This window comes from Myodes glareolus, chromosome 7 (assembly GCF_982192425.1).
Source record: "Myodes glareolus chromosome 7, mMyoGla1.1, whole genome shotgun sequence".
Taxonomy (NCBI): Eukaryota; Metazoa; Chordata; class Mammalia; order Rodentia; family Cricetidae; genus Myodes; species Myodes glareolus.
Genome location: NC_142032.1, coordinates 97,064,409 through 97,090,617, shown reverse-complemented (window position 1 = coordinate 97,090,617; position 26,209 = coordinate 97,064,409). Strand labels below are relative to the sequence as shown.

General features: G+C 43.6%; 1 protein-coding gene across 3 annotated transcripts in view; it reads left to right on the top strand.

Moving 5' to 3' along the window:
* The window catches only part of Syt9 (synaptotagmin 9), a 157,620-nt gene that overhangs the window by 104,090 nt on the left and 27,321 nt on the right, over window positions 1-26,209 (top strand). For 2 of the 3 annotated variants that reach the window (XM_048426571.3, XM_087908588.1), the window contains exons 4-6: window positions 7,136-7,256; window positions 9,193-9,364; window positions 11,383-11,512. In XM_048426571.3, coding sequence (XP_048282528.2) covers window positions 7,136-7,256; window positions 9,193-9,364; window positions 11,383-11,512 — 423 coding nt within the window. The remainder of the gene's footprint in view (window positions 1-7,135; window positions 7,257-9,192; window positions 9,365-11,382; window positions 11,513-26,209) is intronic. The other variant, XR_015003014.2, reaches the window with a different exon arrangement.

Sequence of the window (26,209 nt, the reverse complement as noted above, 5' to 3'; positions counted from 1 at the left end):
GAGGCCTCCAATTTAGACTCTGTCTCCCTGACCCTCTTCCATTTGCTGCTAGAGGAAGCCTTTCTGCGGATGACTGCTGGACAAGACATCAATCTGTAAATATAGCAGAACATCACTAGGAATCATTTCATTGTTTTGTTTGGTTTTGCCAGTGTGTTTGGTTCTACCATAGGTCTCTGGATTATCTAGTCTCCAGTTCCCAACCATCCAGGCAGTGTAGGGCAGGGCTCCCTCACGTGGGATGGGCCTCAAGTTAAACCAGACATTGGTTGGCCACTTCCACATGTTCTGCACCACCATTGCCCTAGCAGGTCTTACAGGCAGGACAGATGGTAGATGAGAGTTTTGTGGCTGGGTTGGTGTCTGGGTTTGTTTCTCTTTCTGTGGCCTGCAGAGCACCTTCTCACACCAAAGAAATTAGAACATAAGGTGAGAGCTCCAAGCCTGCACCAGATCGGCCTCGCTATGGTCAATGATCTAAGTGGTTCTTTTCCCCAGTTAGTTTTCAGAGGGTGACCTTCTGTCCTAGCATCAACCTGAGTGTTTTAGGGATCTCCATGGGACCTCCTCAGCCAACAATCAAATGTAACCCAGTCCCACCACTGGAAGTCTTGCCTGACTGCAAAAGCTGGCCGGTTCAGACTCTGTATCTATCCTCCATTATCAGGGGTCCTCACTAGGTTTCTACACTCCCCATGCTCCGTATCTACTTCAGGAACTGTACCAGTGACTTTTTAGGTCCTTTAATAATTTATCTTAATGAAGTTATATTATTGGCTTTATATATCTCACATAACAGGATTTTTATGGATCATGAGTCTGGATTCCCCCATACTCATGAAGTCTGTTGTATTATATCAAATTATGATTCTTCTTGACTATTAAAGAAAATTGGAACTGGATAAGACCCAGGTTATTGAATCATTCAGTAACACCATTTATACATTGTGGTCCTTTCAAATATGAATTCACCTTTAGGCTAAATCTTCTAGATCATTTGCAAGGATTTCAGGAGAGGACTCATGTCTTGCTGAGGTTACACTGTGCCCACGCAAACTTTCTGTTCTGAGTCTGGTAGCTTGGTTATAAAAGGAAGAGGTCTTAGTTTGATAGCAACTGTTTTGAATGAGCCCATTAACTAAATGAGTTCTGGTATTGGGGTGGTGAATATATGTTCAAGAGTGCATGCAGGTGTGCATGTAAGTGGGTCTCGTGCTTGTATAGCAAGCATACTCAATATTTTTTTGAAAGATTTGGAAAGCATCCATCAATAATGGCTCGTGATAGCACACCTGAGATGAGAACCATGTTTGATTTTTCTGGGAAAGTGGCTTAGTTTTTTATACTTGAGGAGGTGGCTTTTATTTGCCAGCTGGGACCCAGGACTACTGCCCTGAGGAGAAGCTCTACTCTGTGTTCCCAGTTGGTTGGTTTCAGTATGACAGAAGATATTTGGCTTTGTACTGAGAAAAGCTGTCCACCAAGTAGGCCCTCTCATGGTGAGATAGTGCCACCTAATATGTCACAGTGAGTACCTGCCAGATTCCAAACCAAGCACAGCCATTGTTTTCTTATAGGGAGGGGACATGGCTCCATCAAGTTCCTCTTAGTGTTATTATCATCATTGGTCCCAATGATGTCTGTCACTGTAGCCCTGGGATGTGGCTGGCTTCAAGTGTACACAGGTGAGATGAGAGCATTCCAGCCACCTCCCAGACCTTTGAAGGGAAAGCCCTAGTCACACGGGAGGGTCGGGCACCCCGGTGTCTCCTCACGTATCCACATAGACATCCCTTTTCTCATTCAACCCCGTCTGACTCCTTGCCGATGATCAGAGTGGACTGAACCTGAGACTCAGAGCCATGCTACAGTACATGTGCAAAACAGTGTTGTTTTGCAGTAGGGTGGCGCCATAGTGAAGGAAATTGGGAAGAGCTTGTAGTAGGGTAACACCACAGATGAAGGAATTGGGAAGATTCTAGATACTTTTGAAGGGAGAAATGTCATGACTTGCAGATGTGGGAGGGTGAGGAGGAATATAGATCCAGTGGCAACTAGAGTTTAACTTCAGCCTTTGGGAGGTTTTGCTACACTAAATTGGAAGGAAAGGGGCTAGATAGGAAGGCTGGGGGCAGGTGAGGGAAATGAATTCCATTTGTAAAGGATGATTAAGATTAAGATGCCTGTTAGACAACTTGCCAGGGATCGGAAGATGACATTGGATACTATATCTATACTGCAAGGAGGAAACTAGACTAGATATCTAAACATTGGAGCTATTAAGTGCCATATTAAGACCAGATAAGACAGTGCTGAGAAATTTGTTATTGACCACAGAGCATTGTGCAAGTGTGGTGTTAATCCCCTGGTCCATTCCTAGGGTCAAAGAAAATGCTTCCTTAAGGGGAACTAGACCTAGAGTCCTTTGAGAACATGTTATATGGGGGGCAAGCGTGGGCTGATCCCATCCTCCCCCCGTTATCCGGCGAGGGCTGCCGGTTCACTTAAGTGCCAGCAGCAGCTCAGAAAGTATCATCCTCCAGGCGCACTTCCAATGCAATTAATCATGTCAATACCTATAAATAAAGTGCGACCAACAGTCGCTTTAACAGCACATGCTAATTATCAGTAAGATTGTCACCGAAAAAGGGTCTCTCTCTCTCTCTCTCTCTCTCTCTCTCTCTCTCTCTCTCTCTCTCTCGTGCTTTTTATTTTTTGCCTATTTTGCCGTGTCTTGAGGGTAGTATCAAGAATGCCGTCAGGATGTCTGAGGAGGTGGGATGAACAGATCATTAACAGAGGCCATGCTACAAAAGGATTGGGTTTGGACCCTCAATGTAATTGTTATGGGTGACAATAAAGGACATCCAGGAGAAATCTCACAACTAGGGTTGCACTTTGTGCTGTTTCTTACAAGGTTTTATTTTTAAAGGGGTGCTTTAAAAGTAGGGTTTCTCAGAGAGCCAGACGCAGTCAAGAATATGGTACTGGGAAGAAGAATAGACAAGAGATAGAAGTTCCATAGCCTTGTGGTTCATTGGTCTGGAGCTCCGCTACCTGGACAGCAAGCCCTAGGCATCTGCCTTGTCTCTCTTTCCACATGCTGGGGTTACACGCCAGTGCCAGCACGTGGACTATGATGATCAGTCTCTGGACTACATTGCCTGATCAATCAACACATTCCCTATGTGTTTTAACTTTCATTATCATCAGCCTTGTAGATAGATAGACAGACAGACAGACAGACAGACAGACAGACGGACAGACGGATGGATGCAGACAGTCTGTTTGGATTTCTCAAGACAGGGTTTCTCTGTATAGCCCTAAAGACCATGCTGGCCTTGAACTGGAGATCTTTCTGTCTCTGTCTCCAGAATGCTGGAATTAAAGGCTGAACCACCACCATCCAGCCTCTCTTCAAATATTAATCCCCCAAAGGAGAAGTCTGAGAAGAGGTAACTGAGAAATGACAGTGTTCATCTAATGTTAAGTGGGCAGTCAAGGCTTTAACTGAGCTTCGGTCAGTCACATTGTATGGTCAAGCTTCAGGGGTTTTTTAATACAAGGAGTTAGACCATTTATTTTTAATGCTACTAATGAGATAGTTTTGTTTAAATTTGTCATCTTATAATTTGTTTTTTATTTCTACTAGATTTTTCTCTCTGATCCTGTCCCCTTCCCATGTTTACCTGTCTTTTTCTGATTACTGAGTATTTCCACACATCTGTATTATTTTATATTTTTACTTTTTTAGCCACAAACTCCTTGTATTATTTTAGTTTTTTCTTTGGGGTATGTATTACCCATCCTTAACATATATAAGTCAACTTAAAGTGATGTTATTCTACTTTTACTATACATCATGCAAAAAGCACATAATTTTAGTCTTAACCTTTAGTGAATAACATCAGTAAAATGAGAATTTTTAATATTTAGTTATCAATCCTAGGGATGATTCCAACAACCCACTTGGGTTATGTACCCACCCCTTGTCCCAACAAAGCCCAGTGTAGTGAATATAATGTTGTGGTTAGCATAGTTTCCAACAGCACCTTTTTACGATATCGCAGAGTGGGAAAGGAATTTACTGGGAGAATGTAGAAGAATATAAAGTGCACTAGCCAGCCGGAAAATACAGCTAATATTGACTACTACAGGTGCAGTCGGAGAAGAGAGATTACAGTTTGGCAGACAGAGAACTTAGACACACTTCTGAACATTTCCCAGTGTACCCTGTTGACGGTGCTGCACTTGACCACACCAAGCAGGAGCCAATGAGGCGTTGCTCTGCATGGCATTTCCTTTCCCCACTATCCTCCAGGACACTCAACACTGGTGATACTTCTGCATTCTGGTTCTCTCTGGCTGAAATAGAAGACAAGTATTCCACCATTTCTTTGTATGTGGCTCTTCTCAGCATTCCAGAAGATGTCCTAAGAAACTCCACACTCATATACACATTGTTTCTCAGTGCTGGCACAAGTCACATTTTGGACTGGATAACTGTGGCTTTTCCTGTGTACTGTTCTTGCAGTGAACCTGGACTGTATCTATCTGTCTGTTAGATGTCAGTAAAACATCCCAGTCCTCAAAGGTGACAATCAGAAGCTCTGGATTGCGTCGAATATTCTCTGAGGAGCAAATTCACTTCTGATTGGGAAGTACTGATTCAAGGGAATGTTCGTGTGTATAGAGATTCCACAGGTTCTTGACACCAAACCTGCATCAGCTTATGGTGAGGAAGGAACATCACCAGCAAATGCCTCCTGATGTGGAACTGAACTCAGGCCCTCTAAAGAGGAGTCTGCACTCTTACCCAATGAACCATCATTTCAGCATCATTTTATTTTTGTTTAATTATTTTTATAAATAAATACTTCTACATGTAAAATCTTTAAAAATGTTTGCAGGATTTCCTTTGATTTTGTTTCTGAGATATGATCTCATGTAGCCCACTCTGCCTTTGAACTTTGATGCTGCCAAGGAAACCTTGACCTCCTGATCCTCCTGCCTCTACTTCCCAAGTGCTGTGAGTGTCCACTTTTCCTGGTTTATTTGTTGCCTGCTAGACAAGAGCTGTACTGACTGAATAACACCACACACACACACACACACACACACACACACACACACACACACACACAATTTCTTTTTGAATCACTTGAGGGTCAAGAACATTGATCCTGATAATTATTTGTTTAACTTAAGTGCTTTAAAGATAAACTTAGGGATTTTAGTCTTAGAATTTTGTTGTTATTTTTCCATTAAACTCATGAGTATACAGTCTTACTGTAGAAATATTTATGAATGGGACTCATAGTAGGGAGGAAAACCACCACCACATACTTAGTACATAGTACAGAAGAAATCTGACACTTCATGTTCAACTATGTTCCTCGAGAACCCTAAGTAGAATGAGCACATTGCACATCTTTCAGAGTGAGGTACACTGTGTGAACCCCCAAGAAATAGAATTGCTGAAAGAATTGACTATGGTACCTTCATGGGCATGATTTTGACCAATCCTAGAATTGCTTTTTCAAATTGGGATTCTCTGGGAAAAATGAGGTAGAACAAGAGAGCAAGGTGCTGTGGAAAGGAAGACTAGGAATCAAGGACACAGGAGTGGACTTGAGTATAAAAAGCAAAGAGAGGGTTAGGCCTCCTGCAGAAGGGAACACAGCATCACACAGCAACAAGAACCTGCCAGGTGTGAAGCCTCACTCCTGTGCAATGCCCCCTAGCCTTTCCCCACAGGGAAAGATCTGGCCACCAGGGCTCCCGAGGCCAAGGCTCGAGAAACCAGGACTGCTTGGGCTGCAAGGTGAGGTGATTTTGTTTGCATGAGCCAGGCGATGCTTCTAGACACAGACCAATTCATCTGCCTTAGCTACCAAACAGAGCCTTTACCTCCTCCTCTCTGTGGAAGCAGTCAAGCCAGGTTGTTGGCAAGGTGACCTTCCAAAACTGAATCTGTGCTTCCAAAAATAGAAGCATCCTCCAAGAATCCAGAAGGGGAGGGGAGGCTGTGGATGTTGAAGCCAGAACCCAAGTCCCTGGAGCACTGTCAGTATGAAACCGTATTAATTAGACACAGGCACCCAGATCCATAACCTCAGGTATCTCACAGAAACTGAAACTAAATGAACTGGCTTTTTTCCTCTTCCTAGTTACACTCTCCTGGGCTTTAGAAGAGGGTGGAGGGCAGGAGAAAGATTTCTATATTTTGACCTATTTGGATCGGCTGTACATTGCCCAAGGAGATGTCTTCCACAGGATCCCAGTAGAGGGAATGGACCTCATTCAGATACACTCAAAATAGGAGGTGGCTAAGTGAGACCTTGAGAAACAGACATCAGGACTCCCTAAAGCCGGGTTTTGAACTTTTCTCCCTGCATGGACATTGTGCGGGACGAGGTTTGTGTCCCAATGTGTCTAATTATGTGGGAATATAGGTCAGAGGCTGGCACTATCGTTCTCATGTAATATCCTTGTCCAGAGTTAATTAGGAGCTAGAAGATCCCATGATCTGATGGAACCACGTGTTACTGATCTGTAGAGGTTGTTTACAATACTAAGGGTACAAATGGCAGTGTAGAGTGTGAAAGAGACTGGCTGGGTTATCGGGAGTGTGGGGGGGATAGTGTGGCTCATTTGACAGCTCTGTGTAGATGGGCAAGCATATGGGCCAGAGTGAAGCCCTGCTGGAAAGGTCACAGAAAGTTGAGTGGGGTGGCAGCTGAGTATCTGAGCTCTACTGGGGTGAAGATCTCTGTTAGGCTTCTCTTTGCATGGCTTTGTGCTGAGAACTCTCTCTGGATTGCAGCAGCCATGTGAATAGAGCAACATGGAGGGGCACTCTGAGAATGCTGTGTTCTGGACTATGGGAACCAGTGTGAGGCTGGACCTGTGGGCCGGGTGTGTGCTGGCTTCCTGTGGACAGCCTCTTGAGCTCTGCCATCTTAAATACGAGTTGTGCTATCCCAGCAGAGGGGTGGAGTTTGTGTGTGACATTAGGACCTCAGGAGCTGACCAAGAGGAGCAGAGAGTGGCCTTTCTGACCCGCCTGCTGCTGAGCCTCCCGCACAAGGGCTGAGGACGGTTTCTAATGCATCGCTCTGTGCTTTCTGAACAGGACAATGTGGATCTGGGAGAGCTTATGTTCTCACTCTGCTATCTCCCAACGGCCGGCAGGCTGACCATCACCGTGATAAAAGCAAGGAACTTGAAGGCAATGGACATAACGGGAGCATCAGGTGGGACATTCTTCAGTTCCTCAGCTAGTTCTCATTCAGTACTTTATGAAGTTGCTATTATGGTGCCTTGGGTCTGGAACCGAGTTGCCAGGTTTAATCACATTCCTGCCACCTCTAAGTGCTGTGTGACCTTGGAACAGTCACTTAACCACTCTAGGCTTCAAATTCCCATCTGTAAAGTGAGAGTAAGATTTGCCCCTGCTGAGTTGTTGTATGATGAACTGCGTTAATATGTATAAGATGTGGTATATTAAGATGCTACATGATGTGAGCTGAATCTTGAGTCTTTTACTACCCGCATTTGGGACTCAACCCACAGTTTGCATATTCTGAGGTGGTCTACCAAGTTATGCCTTTTCTCAGACTTCACTATCTTGGGCTCATTGAAAACTAGAGACAATTCTGACTACTTATAAAAGTGAACCATAACTTGGAATTTCTTTTCGGTGAACCAAGCATATACCTTTAAATTGTAAACCTTGATTCAGAATGTCTCAATGTGCAGCTCACACTATGCACATTCATACCGGTCTTGGCCAAGTGGTCACTAATACACAGACCACTGGTACACAGAGTGGCTGAACTCGAAGATCCTGAAATGCAGTGCATTCTTTTGTTATTGCTGGGGTGTGTGTGTGTGTGCGCGCGCGCGTGTGTACATATGTATGCACATACATATAAAGACCAGAGGTCAATCTCATATTGCCACTCCCAAGGAATCATTTCCCCCTACTGCATCACTGCTCTCCAGCTCAAAATGGATTCCTGTATCTCTCTGTCTAACCACATGCCACCCCGAGAACTCACCCCTTCCTGAAGGTACTTTAAGCCAGAGGAGCTGTATCATTTTTTCCTTTCTTAGAAACAGCCTAGAGTATAGAATATAAACTATAACAACACCTTAGAGTAAATGTCATCCTTGACTTTGGTTTTTAAGAAAGGTTCTCTCATTGAGACCTGGACTTACTTGTTAGACTATGACTGGACAGCAAACACCAAGGATCCTCTTGTCTCCACTTCCCTTGCGCTGGAATTATAAGTGCATGTCACCCACCATGCCCAGATGTGTAAATGGAATACAGTATGTAACTCAAGTCTTATACTTGCATGGCAAGGTTGTTACTGACTGATTTTACTCCAAGATGTTGATACATTCTATATTCTATCCTCCAAGCTGTTTGTAAGCAAACAAAGAGATATACAGCTCCTCTGACCTTCTGCACAGCTTAACATGCCTTCTGGAAGGGGTGAGGAGTGAGGGCAGATGTGCTGAGGAAGAGAGATACAGGACTGCCTTTTGAGCTGCATAGTAGTGAGGGTCTAGTGGGACCAGAAGTGCCACCTCCAGAGCACAGTCAGCCTGGTCACCTGTCACTCTGCCATGGTCATGCTATGAACAGTCCCCTGTCTTCTCTCTTACTGGTTAGTGAATAGTGACTCTCTTTGCAAGCAGATTTGCAGGAGCTCCCAGTACGTAAGGCCATCCACCCCTACAGACTGTCCCATTCTCTAGGAATTTAGAGTTCATAAGGCTAGAAGTATTCTCCTTCTTAGAGGCCCATTCTTTAAGCAAAGATCTCCATGGGTAGCCCAGAGTTGGGGTGCTGAGTCCTGTCTCCCACTCCTGGGAAATGTCTGTTTATCTTCCTTTCACAGGCAGGCGGGTCCTGAATTATGGTTGGAATATTTTATAATTTGGCAACAGATGTTTTCACCCTATTTTTAAATTTCATGAATTTTGAGGAGACAGTGTCCTGTGTTTTTTCTTGAAGGAATAACTTAATTATTCTAAGTAGTTGCTGCCCACATCACATATCACATGAATTAAAATCCCCAAATCTAGTCTCCAGACAGAGGAAGAAAGTTTTCCCTTTTGGTCATGCACGCCCAGCATCTGTATTTGTCCTCACAGTGCCCTGTTCTCATGCCTGTGCAGATCCATACGTGAAAGTCTCACTGATGTGTGACGGCCGGCGACTGAAGAAAAGGAAAACATCGACCAAGAGGAACACGCTTAATCCCGTTTACAATGAAGCCATAGTCTTTGATGTCCCTCCTGAGAGCATTGACCAGATTCACTTGTCCATAGCTGTCATGGACTATGACCGGTGAGATGCCAGGAGCTCTCTCTCTCCCTCCCTTCCTCCCCCAACTCTGTGTGTGTGTACCCGTGCGTGCACGCACAGTCTCTGGGCAGGAAGAGCAGATTAGGGAGCAGCCATTATGCGAGGGGGGGGGGGGGTTCCAGGACACAGAGTGACCACAGGGACTGCATGTGGAGGACAGGCTGATAGGGAGTCACACTGTCCTCGCCATGTTGTCCTCTCACTACATCTAACATCTTCGCCTCTCACTCCCCATTTCTTCTTCTTCTCCACCCTGCCATGTCCCACTTCTTTCCATTCCCATTTCTGCTTACTTCTTGGTATCTCTGTGTGTCTAACTATGGTCCTACAAGTCTTATTTCCCATTGAGCAGCCTCACTCCTTTAGTGGGAAGCTTCTATCCAAAACACAAAATGATTACTTTAGCCACACCACCAATGTTTCTAAATATATAGCTTCAATCCTTTTTTTCCCCTCCTTGCACTGTGTTTAATAAAGATCATTTCCATCCACTTAAGTCTGAAAGCAAACACAGAAATGTTCTCTTGAAAATGCTGGGATCAGTATAGATGACAGGGTACATTAAAATGTATAAGATGCTAGACTTTTTAATTAATACAGCACAGAGAAGATATTTATAGCCTGCATTGTAGCCAATTGTGTATTTAAAGGATAGATTTGAAAAACAGACATTTTAATATGCAAAGGAAGTACCAACAGGGAATTATACATGTTAAACCAGTCATTAGACTGAAATGCAAAGTCTCTTTTTAATTAGAAACCTCCCACGTGGTCTGGGCACAATTATAAAAGAAAAAAATCAGTCTGGCTTCTAATATAATCTCACAAATATTACTTGTAGCTAAAAATCTTTCCATCTACCTCTGAAATGTTAGCACAGTGGCATCAGGGACCTCGGTGCTTTTCCAGTAGATCCCTACAAGAACCATGCTTTGTCTTCTGACACAGTTGTCCATGAGTACGACAGCCCGTGCTGGGCATAGACCTTGTTCTGTCTTCTCTGGACACACACAACATCATAGTGCCAGATCCCAGGAGGGGATGCTTCCCACCAGCTTGGAAGCTAGGCTGGTATTTCCCAAGCTATTGCCAAGGTTCCTGCATCAACAAATCTGATTATGTGATTTCTGCCTTAATTTCATTATCAGTAAACTCATAAATCTGGCCTGGAAAAATCCACGACAGTATCCACAGGGTCTCTGCATGTATTTGATTTTAATGAGCATGGACTTAAATATCCTAAACAATCCTTATCTCTTCTCCTTCTCCCCACACGAACAGAATAGAAATCACTCCTCTTTGCTGGGAGGACAAAGAGATTATCCCAAGAGTTGAAAAATGGGCCACATACTTTCAATTACTTCAAGGGACTATTTTTTTTATTTTTCACGAAGGAAAAAGTAAAATAACACAAAGCTAGACCTGCTCACAAAAGTTTCAAGCTGTTAGCCCTAAGTTAAAGGAGCTGGGTGCCTTCCACAGTTGAGAACTCAAGTTGGCTCAAAGAACCAAAACCGAGAGTAGAAAGAAAGAAAGAAAGATGTGGAGAAGATGACAGTGGTAGTCCCTAATGAAGCAAGGAACAAGAAGATACAGTAACCCTCCCCTCTGGGCTCCTCGTTGGCATCCTTGGTTGCCTCTTGTGGAAACTGGAGTCTGGGTTACATCATTCACTCCTTCCTAAGGGCTTCCTTTCCATTCAGTGTCTCTGGAAGCAGCTTAGCCTCCAGCCCCAGAAGTGATTTCATTACCACACATCAGGGAGTTCTTTGGACAAAGGTTCTCAGAACCAAATGAACCCATGTCAGTGTGAGGAAAGTTGGACATAGTCTTGAACCCTAGGTCTATCTGCTGTTTAGCCTAGATTGTAGTTTTAAATTAGAGAATATTTTTTTAAAAATATCCCACTACTTTTGAATTTCTTCCACTCATTTGAGTTGTTGCTTTTACTTCTGCATACCAAAATTTTAAGAAAAAACTATTGTGGCCCATTTTCACAGTGTAGGTCATAATGAGGTCATCGGCGTGTGTCAAGTAGGCAACGAAGCTGAGCGGCTGGGCAGAGAGCACTGGAGTGAAATGCTGTCTTATCCTCGGAAGCCTATTGCACACTGGCACTCTCTGATGGAGGTAAGACCTACCCAAACATGCTCCACTCTGTGGATTGCATGCTTTGCTGCGGAAGTGCAAAGCTGTTGACAACATGAATGTGCCAGGCTCTTTGTCACTAGCACTGTCCCTGGTGACATTTCCCAGGACTGTTGGAACTTGCATGAAATCTGAAACACAATTAATAAAAACTCAGGGAGAGAAATCAGGGTTCAACCTGACGACCCAAAAAACAAAGCAGCCAACCACTGGCTCTTATCTTGGTCTCAGTCTGAAATGGTGATTCTGCCTCCAGGAATTGCAGAATGAGATTGTGTCTGAGAGCTGTCTCTTCCCATTTTATAATCCTCTCTAGGACTGGGATTAAAGTCATGCACTGGGATTAAAGATATGCCCCACTGGTTTCTATGGCAAACTAGCATGGCTGTTGGGATTGAAAGTGTATATCATTGCTTCCTGGTCTGTAAGACTGACCAGTGTAGCTGTTTTACTATCCTGATCACCAGGCAAGCTTTATTTATTAAAATACAATTGAAATGCTACTACATTTCCCCTTTTGTCTAAAATAAAAAAGGTTATAACTAATATAAGGAACTGTAACTATCTAGTCTTCAAATCCCTCAAAGACCCAAAAAGGAAATAATATTAACTGAGTAAGCAGAAAGTGCAAGCAAACAACTTCTAAAAAAATGTAATAAGAGAAACAGCTGGCTGCCTGGACAGTCATCTAAAGTTCCTCTGCAATGCTGGGGCATGCATCTTCAGCCTATAGGCCTAGCATATCCAACAATCCTTTTTTACTCTCAGATCTTCAGACAAGCTTTATTTATTAAAATACAATTTAAATGCCACTACAGAAATCTGAGGTTCAGTATTTTCTTCCCACCAGCCTAGGGTGTTTGGGTCAAGGATCATCCCTCATTTTTATTGTCTTTTTAAAATTGATTTTTAGTGAGCTCTACATTTTTCTCTGCTCCCCTTCCTTCCTCTCCCCTCCCCTTCTATCCTCTCCCAAGGTCCCCATGCTCCCAATTTACTCAGGAGATCTTGTCTTTTTCTACTTCCCTTGTAGATTAGATCTATGTATATCTCTCTTAGGGTCCTCATTGTTGTCTAGGTTCTCTGGGATTGTGATTTTTGGGCTGGTTTTCTTTGCTTTATCTTTAAAAGCCACTTATAAGCGAGTACATGTAACAATTGTCTTTCTGGGTCTGGGTTACCTCACTCAAAATGATGTTTTTTAGCTCCATCCATTTGCCTGCAAAATTCAAGATACTGTTATTTTTTTCTGCTGTGTAGTACTCCATTGTGTAAATGTACCACATTTTCCTTATCCATTCTTCAGTTGAAAGGCATTTAGGTTGTTTCCAGGTTTTGGCTATGACAAACAAAACTGCTATGAACATAGTTGAGCACATGTCCTTGTGGCACGATTGAGCATCCTTTGGATATATACCCAAAAGTGGTATTGCTGGGTCTTGAGGAAGGTTGTTTCCTAATTTTCTGAGAAATCACCACACTGACATCCAAAGGGGCTGTACCAGCTTGCATTTCCACCAGCAATGCAGAAGTGTTCCCTTTTCCCCACAACCTCTCCAGCATAAGTTGTCATCAGTGTTTTTGATCTTGGCTATTCTTACAGGTATAAGATGGAATCTCAGAGTTGTTTTGATTTGCATTTCTCTGATGACTAAGGATGTTGAGCATTTCCTTTAGTGTCTTTCAGCCATTTTAGATTCCTGTGTTGAGGGGTCTGTACTCCTCCTTTTTTTTTTTTTGATTTTTATTGTCTTTTAAAAGGACCAGGATTTGACTCCATGCTACAATGTGTGGAAAGCATATGTCTCTCTTCCTTACATATACCAAGTCCAAAGGAAGACTGTGTAGGGGGCAGCACCATGGTCGACAGAAGCCTAGACTTCTCTGATCTTTCTTGTTAACTGTCCCAGAAATTACCTCATTATGCAATGTGACTGCTAAACTCAAAAACATTTTATCTTTCATGTCACAAAAGTATGGAACAAGGCAAGGATCGAAAGAACACACAGTGCTTCTTACTGGGTTCTCTTTGCGATCTCACAAGACATTGCTTCTCAGAGCTTTGGACATGTCCAGTTTCAGAGGAGCATAATAAATATATTCTTTTTACTATGTGCCTATCTAAGAAGTAGGGCTTTATTTTCAGTGAAAGGGAGAATGCATACTGCCCACCATCCTGCCACTTTTCCCTCACCCACTTTCTTCCTTGTCCCTTCTCATTTCCTCTTCTGCTTATCCTTCCTTATTGACAAAGTTATTTGGACATTCTCCTAAAACGAATTGTGACTGAGAAGCATTTCTGGGGATTACATGCCATGTAGACACATGAAGCACACATGTGAGCCAGAGGCCACTTTCTTCTTAGCTCTTACAGACACTGCAAACCAGAAGTGTCTTTTTAAAACTAAACTTATTTATTCATTTACTTATTGGTGGTGCCCATGCAAAGGCATATGTGTAAAAACCGGAGAACAGCTACGGGGAGTTGGTTTGTTTCTTCCACCAAGTGTGGCCTACAGATAGAACTCAGGTTGTCAAACTTGGAACCAACTACCTTAGCCCACTTGCCATCTCACTGGTCCAAGAGAGGAAATGGAATGTGAGTCATTGAAGTGCATAGCCATAAGCTTTGTCCTTCATAGAAGGAGCAGAACAGGTAAGAGAGGTGCCCCTTGAGCTTGCAGGAGACCAGAGCTGCTGGGAATGGGAGCACCAGGAAACAGGCAGAGGCCACTGCCCAAGGGTGTGTGGGTTCCAGGCAGAGAACTTTCCTCTGTTCTCCCAATGTAGGCAGCTTCTCCCCACATACACACCCTGAGAGCGCTGCCCAGTGTGGGTCCCTCTGCCCTTGACAGTGAAGTGAACGTGAAGGAGTAAAACATGCAGGCGACCTGCAAGGAAGAGAGGCTCCAGCCCAGGCCTACAAACAAGGGCCGCCGCCTCTGCGGGAATGCTGCATGAAAGAGACTCCAAGCACGATGCTGTGGTAGACTAGGATCCCCTGATTTTCAGGTTCCTGAGTATATCTCTGCCCCTGGGCCACAGACGCTAAACCTCTCTTTTCTTGCATCAAAATTAATCCCTAAGGGAGACCTCAAGACCTGTGAGCCGCATGAGAAAGAGCCAGGGGACCTATGCCTCATTTCCTCAACTCCTGGTGGAATTCTCAGAAGAGCCCATATACAGACTTAGTAAATTGCCCAGGGATACACTGGTGAGTGGCAGTGAGAACCGCTGTAGTCTACTTCTTGTACCCTTGGAAGTCACTTCTGACTTAAATCCTTTGTGGTCAGAAGTGTCAAAGCTCTGCGACAGAGACTGGGAGAGGAGTAAGGTCCAGAGGGATGAGAGATGAGTCCTGATGCAAGCAGGACTTTCTCAGTGGCCTTGGCAGACAGTAACCCTTGGTAGGGTGTGGCATGTCAAGTGTGGGATAGGAGGCACCATAGAGCTGTCCTCCACTTCAGAGGGAAGACGGCTATGCATCTTACGTCCCTGGGAGGAGCTCCTTAAACCCTTAGCTCTCAACGTTTTGCAAGCCTGTATTCAACAGTTATGTAACTGAGAAATAAGCATCTTGAGGGTTAAAGTAATGAAACCTGGGAGTCATTTCTACAGTGGCTGGAATTACTTCAGCAAACACAATGGTCATTTCTCAATGGTTGCAGCGGAACTGAGGAAATGAAATGCCTGTGTCCCCGATATGAAAGGCAAGTAAGGCTGCTCATTCCCTGTGGTCCCTTGCCTGTCTTTGAAGTCATGTCTTGAACTCCGTGATCCATCTCCAGAGGGGCAATGCTGCCTTCCCTTTTAAAAATAAACATGTAGCTGGCAAAATTAGGGCAATGGTACCAGATGAGATTAAAGAAGGTGGAAGATGAACTGTTCTCTGTCAGCCACCGTATGGATGGAGGCGGTCACAGGGCAGGTCTGGGAAAGATGTGTGCTGGGGTGGATGGACCTAGATTCACACTGCTGTGCAGCCATGTGCCAGTTAATTGTTCTTCGCCTTTGGTTTTTCTTATCTGTAAAATTGCCATACTGCCTGTGTGTAAGAGTCATTGTAAATATTCAAGTTTTTAAGGAGTGGGAGGGTTGAGGTGGGGCTCACATAGCCAAGCTTGTTATATAGTCAAGGATGACCTTGAGCTTCTAATTCCCCTGTACATTGTAGGTGCTAAGACTATAGGCACACACCACCAAAACCATTTTACACAGTGCTGGGGATCGAACCTAGGTATTTTTATTTCTGAGCGAGCACTCTACACACTGAGCTATACCCCCAGCACAGGTCAAGTTAATCTATGAGAAATACAGCTCCATGGCTGGCACCTAGCCAGTGCTTGGTAAAGTTCTCATTATTGTGTGTCGTATTCTGGTGGGTACTGTGTGTCCTCTTGGGACTATAACATAAGGAAATATCACCCATGATATTTTTCATGGTGACACCAGTGAGCATCATCCCTGGTTGAAAGAGTGACTCACTCAGTACTTGACTGGACATAGATATACAGATTTTTTGTTTTATCTTTATTTCAAAACAGGGATTCTCTGTGTAGCTCTGGAAGACCTGGAACTAACTCTGTAAACCAGGCTAACCTTAAACTCAGAGATCCACCTGCCTGTGCCTCCCAGATACTAGGACTGAAGACATGTACCACTACCTTGTTCAGGTGTGCAGATTTAAGGTCTACTTCCTTTCTCCTTTAACTGTGCTGTAAAGATAACCTGCTATTATGCTCTCCTAAGCCAAGACCTGCTTAATCCTAGGCTTCTTGGTGTGTGTGTGTGTGTGTGTGTGTGTGTGTGTGTGTGTGTGTGTGTGTGATGTACATGTATGTATGGAGCACAGGGTGGAGTGAATACAAGTGAGCATGTGTTGGGATTTCGTGTGTAAGAGGTTGGCCTGACAGAAACTCCATGCTGCTAGGGACCAAGGGACTAGTTTAGAAATGAACCCCGATAACTGCAGAGACTTGGCTGTCTTCTCACCGCTGTATCCAACATATCTTGACATTGCCAGGGCAGGTAGCAGATGGAGTCTTCAGAACCAATGAGTTCAAAAATCTGTTACTCTCCCTGGGTCTCGACATGATTTCACTGCACACCCAAAGGTCAGCCAGTACCTCTCCCTCTCCTCTTCATAATGTCATCAGCTTAGAAAGCTGTGTAAGCTCCCCAGAGCAGTTTTCCTGGTACTTAGAGGTAAGAATGTTCCTTCTGTGGAACTGCAGGAGATGAGAGAATGCTAAGGGCCCTTCTCATAGTGTCTTCCTCTGTGTATCCATAAGAGGTGTTGATCAAGACATGTCTTCACTTCTTCTCACCCTCCTGACAGTCAGGTTCACCTGCATCCAGAGCTTCAGGAGGCTAACAGAGAAAAGTTCCATGTTTGCACGGCTTCCCTGTGACATGCTACATAATGTCTGGATTAAGACTTGAAATTATCGGAAATCAGATGCCATTTGGTTAAATTATGTTTTACTTTTCTGAAATGATAAAGACAGATAACCCAATCAGAATATATTGTGAAGGTCTTATATCGATTCATAGGATGCAATAATAATACCATTTATATTATTGTAATACATATATTTATATAATTATAATATATATTAATAATCCTATACTAGGGTGCTCAGTGTGGTTCTGTCTTCCCCTCCCAATTCTTTGCCTTTGTACAGACAAGGTCATCAGACCAGAAAGGTTTTACTCCAGCATGGCTGACTGCTGAGATCACCTGATTAAGCCTGCTACACCCTTTCCTAAGGACAATGTTATAGTGTAGGACAACATGAAGTGGCCAGGGTTCTCTTTGTCTTCCTTAGATTCAGGGAGGCTATATAGGGCTTTGAAGGACCCAAAGCAAGCATCAGTAAAAAGTCTGGCCTTAATCTGCATCCGTGTCCCCCTTTAAAGCATTTCTAGATACTTTCTATCTAGTGTTAAACAAAGCCCACATAGAGTCTTCAGTCCATATAGTCTCAGGAGAAAACATCTGATTTCCCAGACTGGATTAAAGAAATGTAAACCACTCCATCAATAGTGTAGGGAGTGTAGTTCTTGAGAAAGGTATTGACAAGTCAGGGACACTCAATAGAGTAACCATGCTGCTTCCCAAAGATGCAGGAGACTTAAATACCCGGGGAAAGTTGCTATTTATGACAGCCGGTCAATAGGATCAATTTTAAAGGGAGGATGTGAATGGAAAGGACACATGGAGCTGTGGAGCCCGGGTGCCATCACAGGCCTATACAGACCGTCTTCCCTCTTGTTCCTGTAGCTCATGGTAATCCAGGGGCCCCATTTGCACTTAGTTCCTCTTTCAGTCCATCCGAACATAGGGTTTCAAACTTAGTTAAACTAGAATCGCTTCTCCCTTCTCCCAGACTTTCTCATCTGGGATTTGGCATGGCTTCACTGCATACCCTAAGCTAATCTAGGAGACTTGAAGCTCCACAGATGGTATCTGACCAGCACTCAGTGAAATTCTTATGATTAATGTGCAATCCTAAATCCTGCACGCCCTTCAGCTCCATTTATGAATTGAATCCCCCCCCCCCCCGAAAAGTATCACTCACCAACATGGCTAAAAGTAAGACATCCCACTCTCAGGAAACATGAATGTTGTTTACAGTTAAGGAAAAACCTGTTCTTCTTTTGTTTCTGAGTGATACTTTTCGGGGGGGGGGATTCAATTCATAAATGGAGCTGAAAATCTTAAAGGAGAGTTTCTTCAAAATTAAGTAAAACTTCACAAATTGTCGCCCATTACATAAAGCGGTCTGAAGTTTCATGGCCCGCTGTGCAATGGTGCATCACACGCCAACTGCCCAAAACAAGCATTCTGTAGGAGACAGGAGACATCAAAGTAGTTTTGCTCTGTGTGGCTGAAGATCTGAATGTCACCTGCTTACATACTTTAATATTGATAAATAAATGTTCAGATTGATAGTTGACTAGAGAAAGGTCATAAAACCAATCAAGCTAGTAAATGCCATCCAAAAATATTAAGACTGACTACAAATTGTGCTATGTAAACATTCAGGATTTTTCTTCCTGTTATTAATGCTTAATGAAGTCTCTGCAGGGGACATGGAAATTTGGATCCAAAGAAACCCACATCTGTTTGTATTTTTCTCTGGGCTTTATCTACATTTTATCTCTGTGATGGACTAAATGTTTGGTTTTTTTTTCAAAAAAAAAAAAAGGAAGAAAGAAATCTTGTTAAAATCAGATCTCCAGTTTGGTATTGCTAAAAAGGTAGGAGATGATAAGTGAGGGGTCTCTGCCCCCGTGGTTAGAACTAGGACCTTACAATAGAAGTCTATCACATAAGGACACAGCAAGAAGGTCGTGGCCTGTGAAGGTTTAGAGCTAACCCTCACAAGACACCAAAGAACTGGATCCTTGATCTTGAACTTCATAGACTCCAGACTATGGGTGGTAAATTTCTGCAGCTTAGAGATGATCTAGTCTAAGGTACTTTGAAGCTGAGAAGACCAAGGAACCCTCCTTGTTATTTGTGTCCACAGTCACATTAAGGAACAAGGATGACTTGAGCTAGGAAATAACTCCTTGCTAAGAGAAAGTTGAATTGCTCTAGATCGACATCCAGAATTCATCAACGCAATACTTCACATGATTCTTTTGTAGCCTATTTCTAGACCCTTCTCTGCAGGGGGATGAGTAAGCCTCCTTCTAGTGTAAATGACATCCCAGAAGGAGACAGATGACCTTTTTGCTGCACACTCTAAGGACTGGAGTAGGACCTTGCATAGAGGATCCCGGCCTTTCAGGCTGGGTCACCTTGGATGTAGGATTGGACTGTATTAGAGTGCTTCTCACTTTACTACACAAGGCCCAGGAATGAGTTGACCATCAAGGCCCCTTGGCTATGGAAGATTACATCACATGACCCCAAAGCATGAAGTGTAGCCTAGGAGAGCAGTCCTCTCTTTCCACCTTGCACCTGCAGGGCAACACCACCATACTTGGGTTTCTAGTAGAGAATTTAATAGAATTAAATTCTATTAATTTCTAGTAATAGAATTTAATCTCTCAATTGTATATTAAATTTTGAGTTCAAAAGAGTTTCAGAATGTTCACTTCCAAGATTAGAGCCAATGGCTCTTACATTGTTACTTTTTACAAATAGTATGGCATTTGTTACTTTTCAAGTATGAAATCAGCATATGTGACTGCAGAGAAAGAAATCACAACTGAGTGAAACCGTTTACTCTCGATGTAACAAAGGAAAATCAGACACATAGACATCACTTCTCCATTTGAGTATGGCAGAATCTAAGTCCTTACCCATGGCATACTGCCACATCAGCTCCAGCTTTTTGCTTCTTCCACACAGCACTGGGCATAAAAGAGTTAATAGCAAAGACCTTGGGAAAGCCTGTCCTTGTTACAGGAAAATCACTTTTAGCTCCAGTTGCTGCTGTCAGAGGAGCTGCTTGAAATGTAAGAACGGGAATAATAGGGAAGAAAGGACTTTTGAATCACAGGGGAGTATTTGAGGACTACTCAGTTCAGAAGATGGTCCTCTTACTGCTTTCAGCCAATAATTCTCTCAAGCCCCAAAGCACAGATATAGAGCCTCCCCATCATCACAGATTGTGTCTTAACTCATGGGTGCCCAGGACACTGCCCTGTTAGGTATAAAGCTCCATCAATAGCAGAAATTGAGCAAATCAATATAAAATAAATGGAAATAAATGATGCTGAGCTCAAAGCACAGCACTAAGGAGGAAAATCATCAACAACTGTGAACCCAGAATACAACATTGACTTTCCAGGCAAGAAATGCTCAGTGGTGCAATAGTGGCAGCTCTGTGATATGGGTAACCAACTGCTTTCTGATTAGAACTAAGGCAGCTCCACCAGTTAAGATCCTGTGCTAAGGACATCATAGGCCCTAGTGATGAAGCTACAGCCATTGTTCTGTTACATGATTATGCTGTGCTTTAGTGGAAGTAGGACACTAAGAAAATATAGAGTGGTCGAACCATAAGTTCCACAAATGAGCCCTCCAATAGATAAGGTAATGTGGAAGCAAACCACTGAACAATAAATCTGGACCAGAGTCTAGGCTGCCCTGAGTCCCGTCCTAGAAGGAATGAGAAGCTGAGCACTGAGCTCCCTGTAACTCTAGCGCATCCATGCTCAGAGAACAACATATTCCCTCCTTTGGGGGGTTATGTGACCAATGGGATTCGTTTGCTGGATAGCTATTGTGGTGAACTTGGAGTTGCTACATGAGACTACTTCATGTGACTGAAGAAACTGAAGAAAGAGTAGAATAGCTGTGGAAGACAGACAAGGACTAGAGCAGCCACCAGCCACAAGGCATGGAATCATTTAAATTTGTATTAACATATATTAATTATGTAACAATGTGTTTCATTATATTTTCACATATATATATATATATAATATATTTTGATCATATTTATCCTTTCCCCAATTACCTCTCATGTGCCTCTTTTGCTCCCACTAATCCTTTCTCTTCCCAGCAGTCCCCTTCCTATTTTTAATGTCTTTTTAAATGACTCAATGAGTTTGGTTAGGACTGCTTACCAGAGCATGGCCATCTTGACAGTGGGTATGCCACTGAAGAACATACCCCCTCCTATTAACTAACCATAACTGTTTAGGTTCTCTTTGAATTCATTCCTAAAGTCTGATTCGAAATAGGAATGTGTAAGACAGATCCAGGCAATCACTACCGTGATTGAAGCAACCAGAAACTGAGAACGTAAAATCATGTAATCAGAGAGAAATCCATGGCCCGAAAAAACATCCCGGTGGGCTCCTCAGTATGCTGCTGTCACTGGTGTCTAACAGGGAGAGTCTTGTGCCAGCTCTGCCACTTAGCTGAGCTCAAGCGTGTCACCTGATTTCTCTGAGGATCGGCTCCCTCCTGTCAACAGGAGCGTTAGTGCCAAGCTGGAAGCACCTGTTGTAATTAGACGGCGCACATAGGAAAGGGATTGACAAAGGATATGGCAATAAATTATGCTCAGCAAGTGTCTTTCCTTTTTCAGCCCAGGAAATATTGATTTTCTTCTCCTTCCACCCACTGGTTTTTCAAGGCAGTGCCTCTCGGGTTGACCTTGAGCCCATGATCCCCCAGGCTCGGCTTCCCGAGTGCTGAGATTGATTGCAGGTGTGTGCCACCACGCACAGCTTACGATTTTTATGTTTTTATTTTATTTTTCTTTGGTGATAAAGATCAAGCGTTGGGCCTTGCACACGCCAGCTGGGTGGGTGCTCTGCCAGCTCAGCTACATCCCTCACCCCAGCAGCTAATCTTCCGCGATGTTATTGCAGTGCACTCAGATGAGCGCGACTCCATGGACTTACTCCAGGGGTCTCTTTCACTCCCTTCTTCCTCCCCAGCTCGTCCCTCTCCTTACCTCCTTCCCCTTCCTCCCCCCTCTCTTTTCCTGCCCCCTTTTGGAGTTTTCAGTGGTTCACAGAGAACTTAGTATCTGAAATGTAGTCTGTCACACAGTGTTGGAGCAAGTTCCCATCGCACAGGGAATAGAGTGAGATATATTTGTTCCTCAGTTCTGCTTTGCTCTGATCCACAGTAAGAGACACATTTAAGCTGGGCATGGTACTATTTGCCTATAGTCCCATCTGTGAGGAGGCTGAGACAGCCTGTGCTAATAACGAGCCTCCCCCCAAGAAAAAGTAAAAGAAAAAATGAGGAAGAAAAGGAAAAAAGAAATATTTGACATTATTATAGATACATAATTTTTTGTTTTTTCCCCTTTTTTAGTGCTTTATAAATAATACCACTCAAAGTTTCCACCTCCTCCCCTCTTTCCATTTCCTTCCAACTTCCCCCACTTGCCCTTTCTCCTCCCCCTCCAGTCCTAAGAGAAGGCAGGGTTCCCTGCCCTGTGGGAAGTCCAAGGCCCTCCCCTTTCCATCCAGGCCTAGGAAGGTGTGCATCCAGGCTAGGATCCCAAAAAGCCAGTACATGCAGTAGAATCAAATCCCAGTGCCATTATCATTGGCTTCTCAGTCAGCCCCCATTGTCAGCCACATTCAGAGAGTCCAGTTTGATCACATGCTGATTCAGTCCCAGTCCAGCTGGCCTTGGTGAGCTCCCATTAGATCAGTCACACCGTCTCCGTGGGTGTACCAACCCCTCGCAGCCCTGACTTCCTTGCTCATCTTCTCCCTCCTTCTGCTCTTCATCTGGACCTTGGGAGCTCAGTCCAGTGCTCCAATGTGGGTCTCTGTCTCTATCTTTATCCATCACCGGATGAAGGCTCTATAGTGATGATACATAATTATAAAACATTTTTAAAGGTTCAATGAAAAATGTTCATGCTTGTAGTGTGTTTGGGTTCTTTACATTTTTATTTCAGTTTTAAAAGGAATGCTTGTTAGAATCATTAAGTGAATTTCACATATTCAGCAATGGGTAAATATTTTTAATGCAAAAACTGCATACATTCAGAGAAGCATATTCAGTTTTGTTCCAAAATGGGCCTGTAATGGGGGAGATAAGGAATTGAATCATGATCAAGTGTATATATACATTTGGGGTGGGAGCATTGCAAGGCCCTTGGTTTGATCCCCAACAACAAAAGACAGGATGCACACATTTTTGATGCTGTGTTTTCTAGCCTTTCCTAAGAAACTCCCAAGTTCCAGGCTTTGCTTCACAGGCATTCGCCAGGAATCAACATCATCTAAATGGGATGCTGCATGCCTGTGTTTGTATTGCTAAATTTTCATGAGCACAAGTAAGTTGTTTTACCACAAATATGAAACCTCTGCTGGGGGCTGGACCTTTGCCACAAATGTGACACATATTTGTGGTTCTCAGGAAGGTTCTCAGCCTTCCTAATGTTACGACTCTTTAATACATTTCCTCCTGTGGTGGTGACCCCCAACCACAAAATTACTTTCATTACTACTTAATGATGTACTAATTTTGCTACTGCTATGAATCATAAAGTAAAGATCTGATATACAAGATATTTGATATGTGGCCCCTGTGAAGGTCATGACCCATGGTTTGAGAACATTGGCTTAGATGGCAAACAGCATAGAGACACTATGTTTAAGTTATATGAGTCTCTATGTTGAGTCTCTATGTTGAGCATAGAGACAACTGTGTTTGTCATTGAAGAAACACATTTTAAAGCCAGAGAAGGAAGAAGTTTCAATTTGTGTTGAAGTTAAGCCCTACCTGCTATGAAAGAGCTCTTTCCAGAGGTCTCCTTCTCTCTGCTATGGACAGGCAAAATACGGAGTGCTGAAGCTGCAGGGGTGAGGACTAAGTGCTGGCTTTTCGGGAGGCTGGGCAGGTAGATGGGCAGTAAACTGTCCCAGTGTAATCCGACCAATTACATAATTGGTGTGTTCATGGTGTGTAAGGGAGGATAGGGGAGAGCTATAAGCAGACACATGCTGACACTGTTTGAGCTGGCTTTTGGAAGCGTGTAAGAACTCTGTTCAGCAAAGAGGAGGGAAAGAGGGATCTTTACCTTCAGAGGCGGAGTCTTGAAAGGAGAGGAGCAGAACCTGGGATGGCAGATGGAATGACTGAACACGAGGGTTGTGGAGGGGACACAAACAGTATCAGGAAGGGATGGTGGAGTATGCACTTTCTGTTGGAACTTTGGAATGATTTTAAGATGAATGGCAACGTGCTCTCTTAATAGGACCGTAGCAACCATGTGGAGGAGATGGACAGGAGGCTGGAGACAGATGCCAGCAGCATCGGGAGGGGTGTGCTGAAGGCGAAGAAAGGCAGATGTAGACTGCCCTTGATGGCGATGAGCCGACATCAGATGGAAAGTCAGAGAGAGGGGGAGTTTGGGACAGTAGCCAAATCTCAATGTTGGCCAGATGGATGGTCCTGCTGTTTCCCAAACTACAATGGCAGGGAAGGGGGCCTGGAGTAAAGGTTGAAAGTGGGGGAAGCGACTGATAGGAGAAAGGGGAGATTGAGGAGGATTGGTGTGTTGTACTTACTACCTTCAAAAAGATGCCCCTCTCCAGACTGTGAAGCCAATGATAATGGCACCGGGATTTGATTCTACTGCATGTACTGGCTTTTTGGGATCCTAGACTATTTGGATGCATACCTTCCTAAGCCTGGATGGAGGGGGAAGGGCCTTGGACTTCTCACAGGGCAGGGTACCCTGCCCTCCCTTAGGACTGGAGGGGAAGGGGGAAGGGTGAGTGGGGGAGCAGGAGGAAAATGGGAGGAGTGAAGGAAGTGGAATTTTTCAATGGTACTATTTCTAAAGCAATAAAAAAATAAATAAATAAAAAGATGCCCCTCTCAAAGACACATCAAGTACATACCAGTTACCTAGATTTTAACCATCACCCTCCTACAAAGACACAGGAATATGCATACACACACACACACACACACTGTTCCATACAGTAAGTGGCAGACTGGTTCACTAATTATTTTGTTTCAGTGAAAACGTGCCAGTAGTTAGCAAACCAAAGACCAATTAGGCTCTAAGTAAGATCCCTTGACAACGAGCATGTCAGAAAGCTGAGTACTTGGCTGGAAAGCTTTTCCTGAACTAAGACTGTGGTTTGTTTGAACAGCCTGTGTATCAGTGCTAGACGGCTCCCAACTCAGCTGTGGCCTTAATGTGAAGAGAAAGGACCTCAGTTCAGACTGGTATGGGCCAGATCTTGCCACCTCTCACAGATGAGTACAAGAATGTGAACTGAAAAAAAATTCTGGAAGAGCATCAACAATTCTCAGGATCTTAGGCAGACAAGACTGTCATAGTTGGTGAAAGAGCAGAGGCTAGAAAAAGATACATAGATTACATTAATAGTAGTATACACAGCAGACCATGCAAATTAATAGCCTGAAATCTGCTCAAGTAAACTTCTATTTCAATTTGATAATATTTTAAAATCATCCATAGCTTAGTCAAGTGTTTGCCCTGAAAGCATGAGGACTGTGTTTGATCCCCAGAACACATTTAAACAGCTAGAGATAGTGCTTAGAATGCCAGTGCTGGGGAAATTGAGACAGGTGGATTCCTGTCTCTGGCCAGCTAATCTAGCCTAGTTGAAAAGCTCCAGGCCAAATGAGAGACTATCTCAAAAGAAAAATGGGTGGAGGTGGTCAACAAAAAACAAAAACACCTGAGGTGTCTTCTTGCCTCCGTATGCATGTGCATATATCTGTTGGTGTAAACATGACCATGCATGTACACACATAGTACCCTCACATACACATGAAATTATTCCTCAACATCAGGTCCTATCCCCAAGCCTTTTGTCTTCCTGAACACAGGCTGGACTGACTATAGAAGTTTGGTGGTGGCCTCTCATTGAGGAGTGATGGTCTCTGCAGGCTTCATAATTGGTGAGAGGGAGACAAGGATGGTGGAATTGGAAAGTGAGGAGGTGGAGTCCATGGTTATATGTAATTCCTTCAGGTGTCTTGATGGAAAGAGGACATGCAGGAGATAGGCTAGGGCTAGCAAAGGAAGAAGAAGGGTAGTGGGAGAGAGAAGGGTTTTCCCTCATGGAAGCAAGAAATGTTAAGATTACATTGAATAAGAAAAGACCAATAAAGGAGACTGGGTTGATACAGGAGAAAGAGTGGATACTTCTGTGTAGTTCTACCCAGAAACTTCTCCTTTCTCCTTACAGTATGTG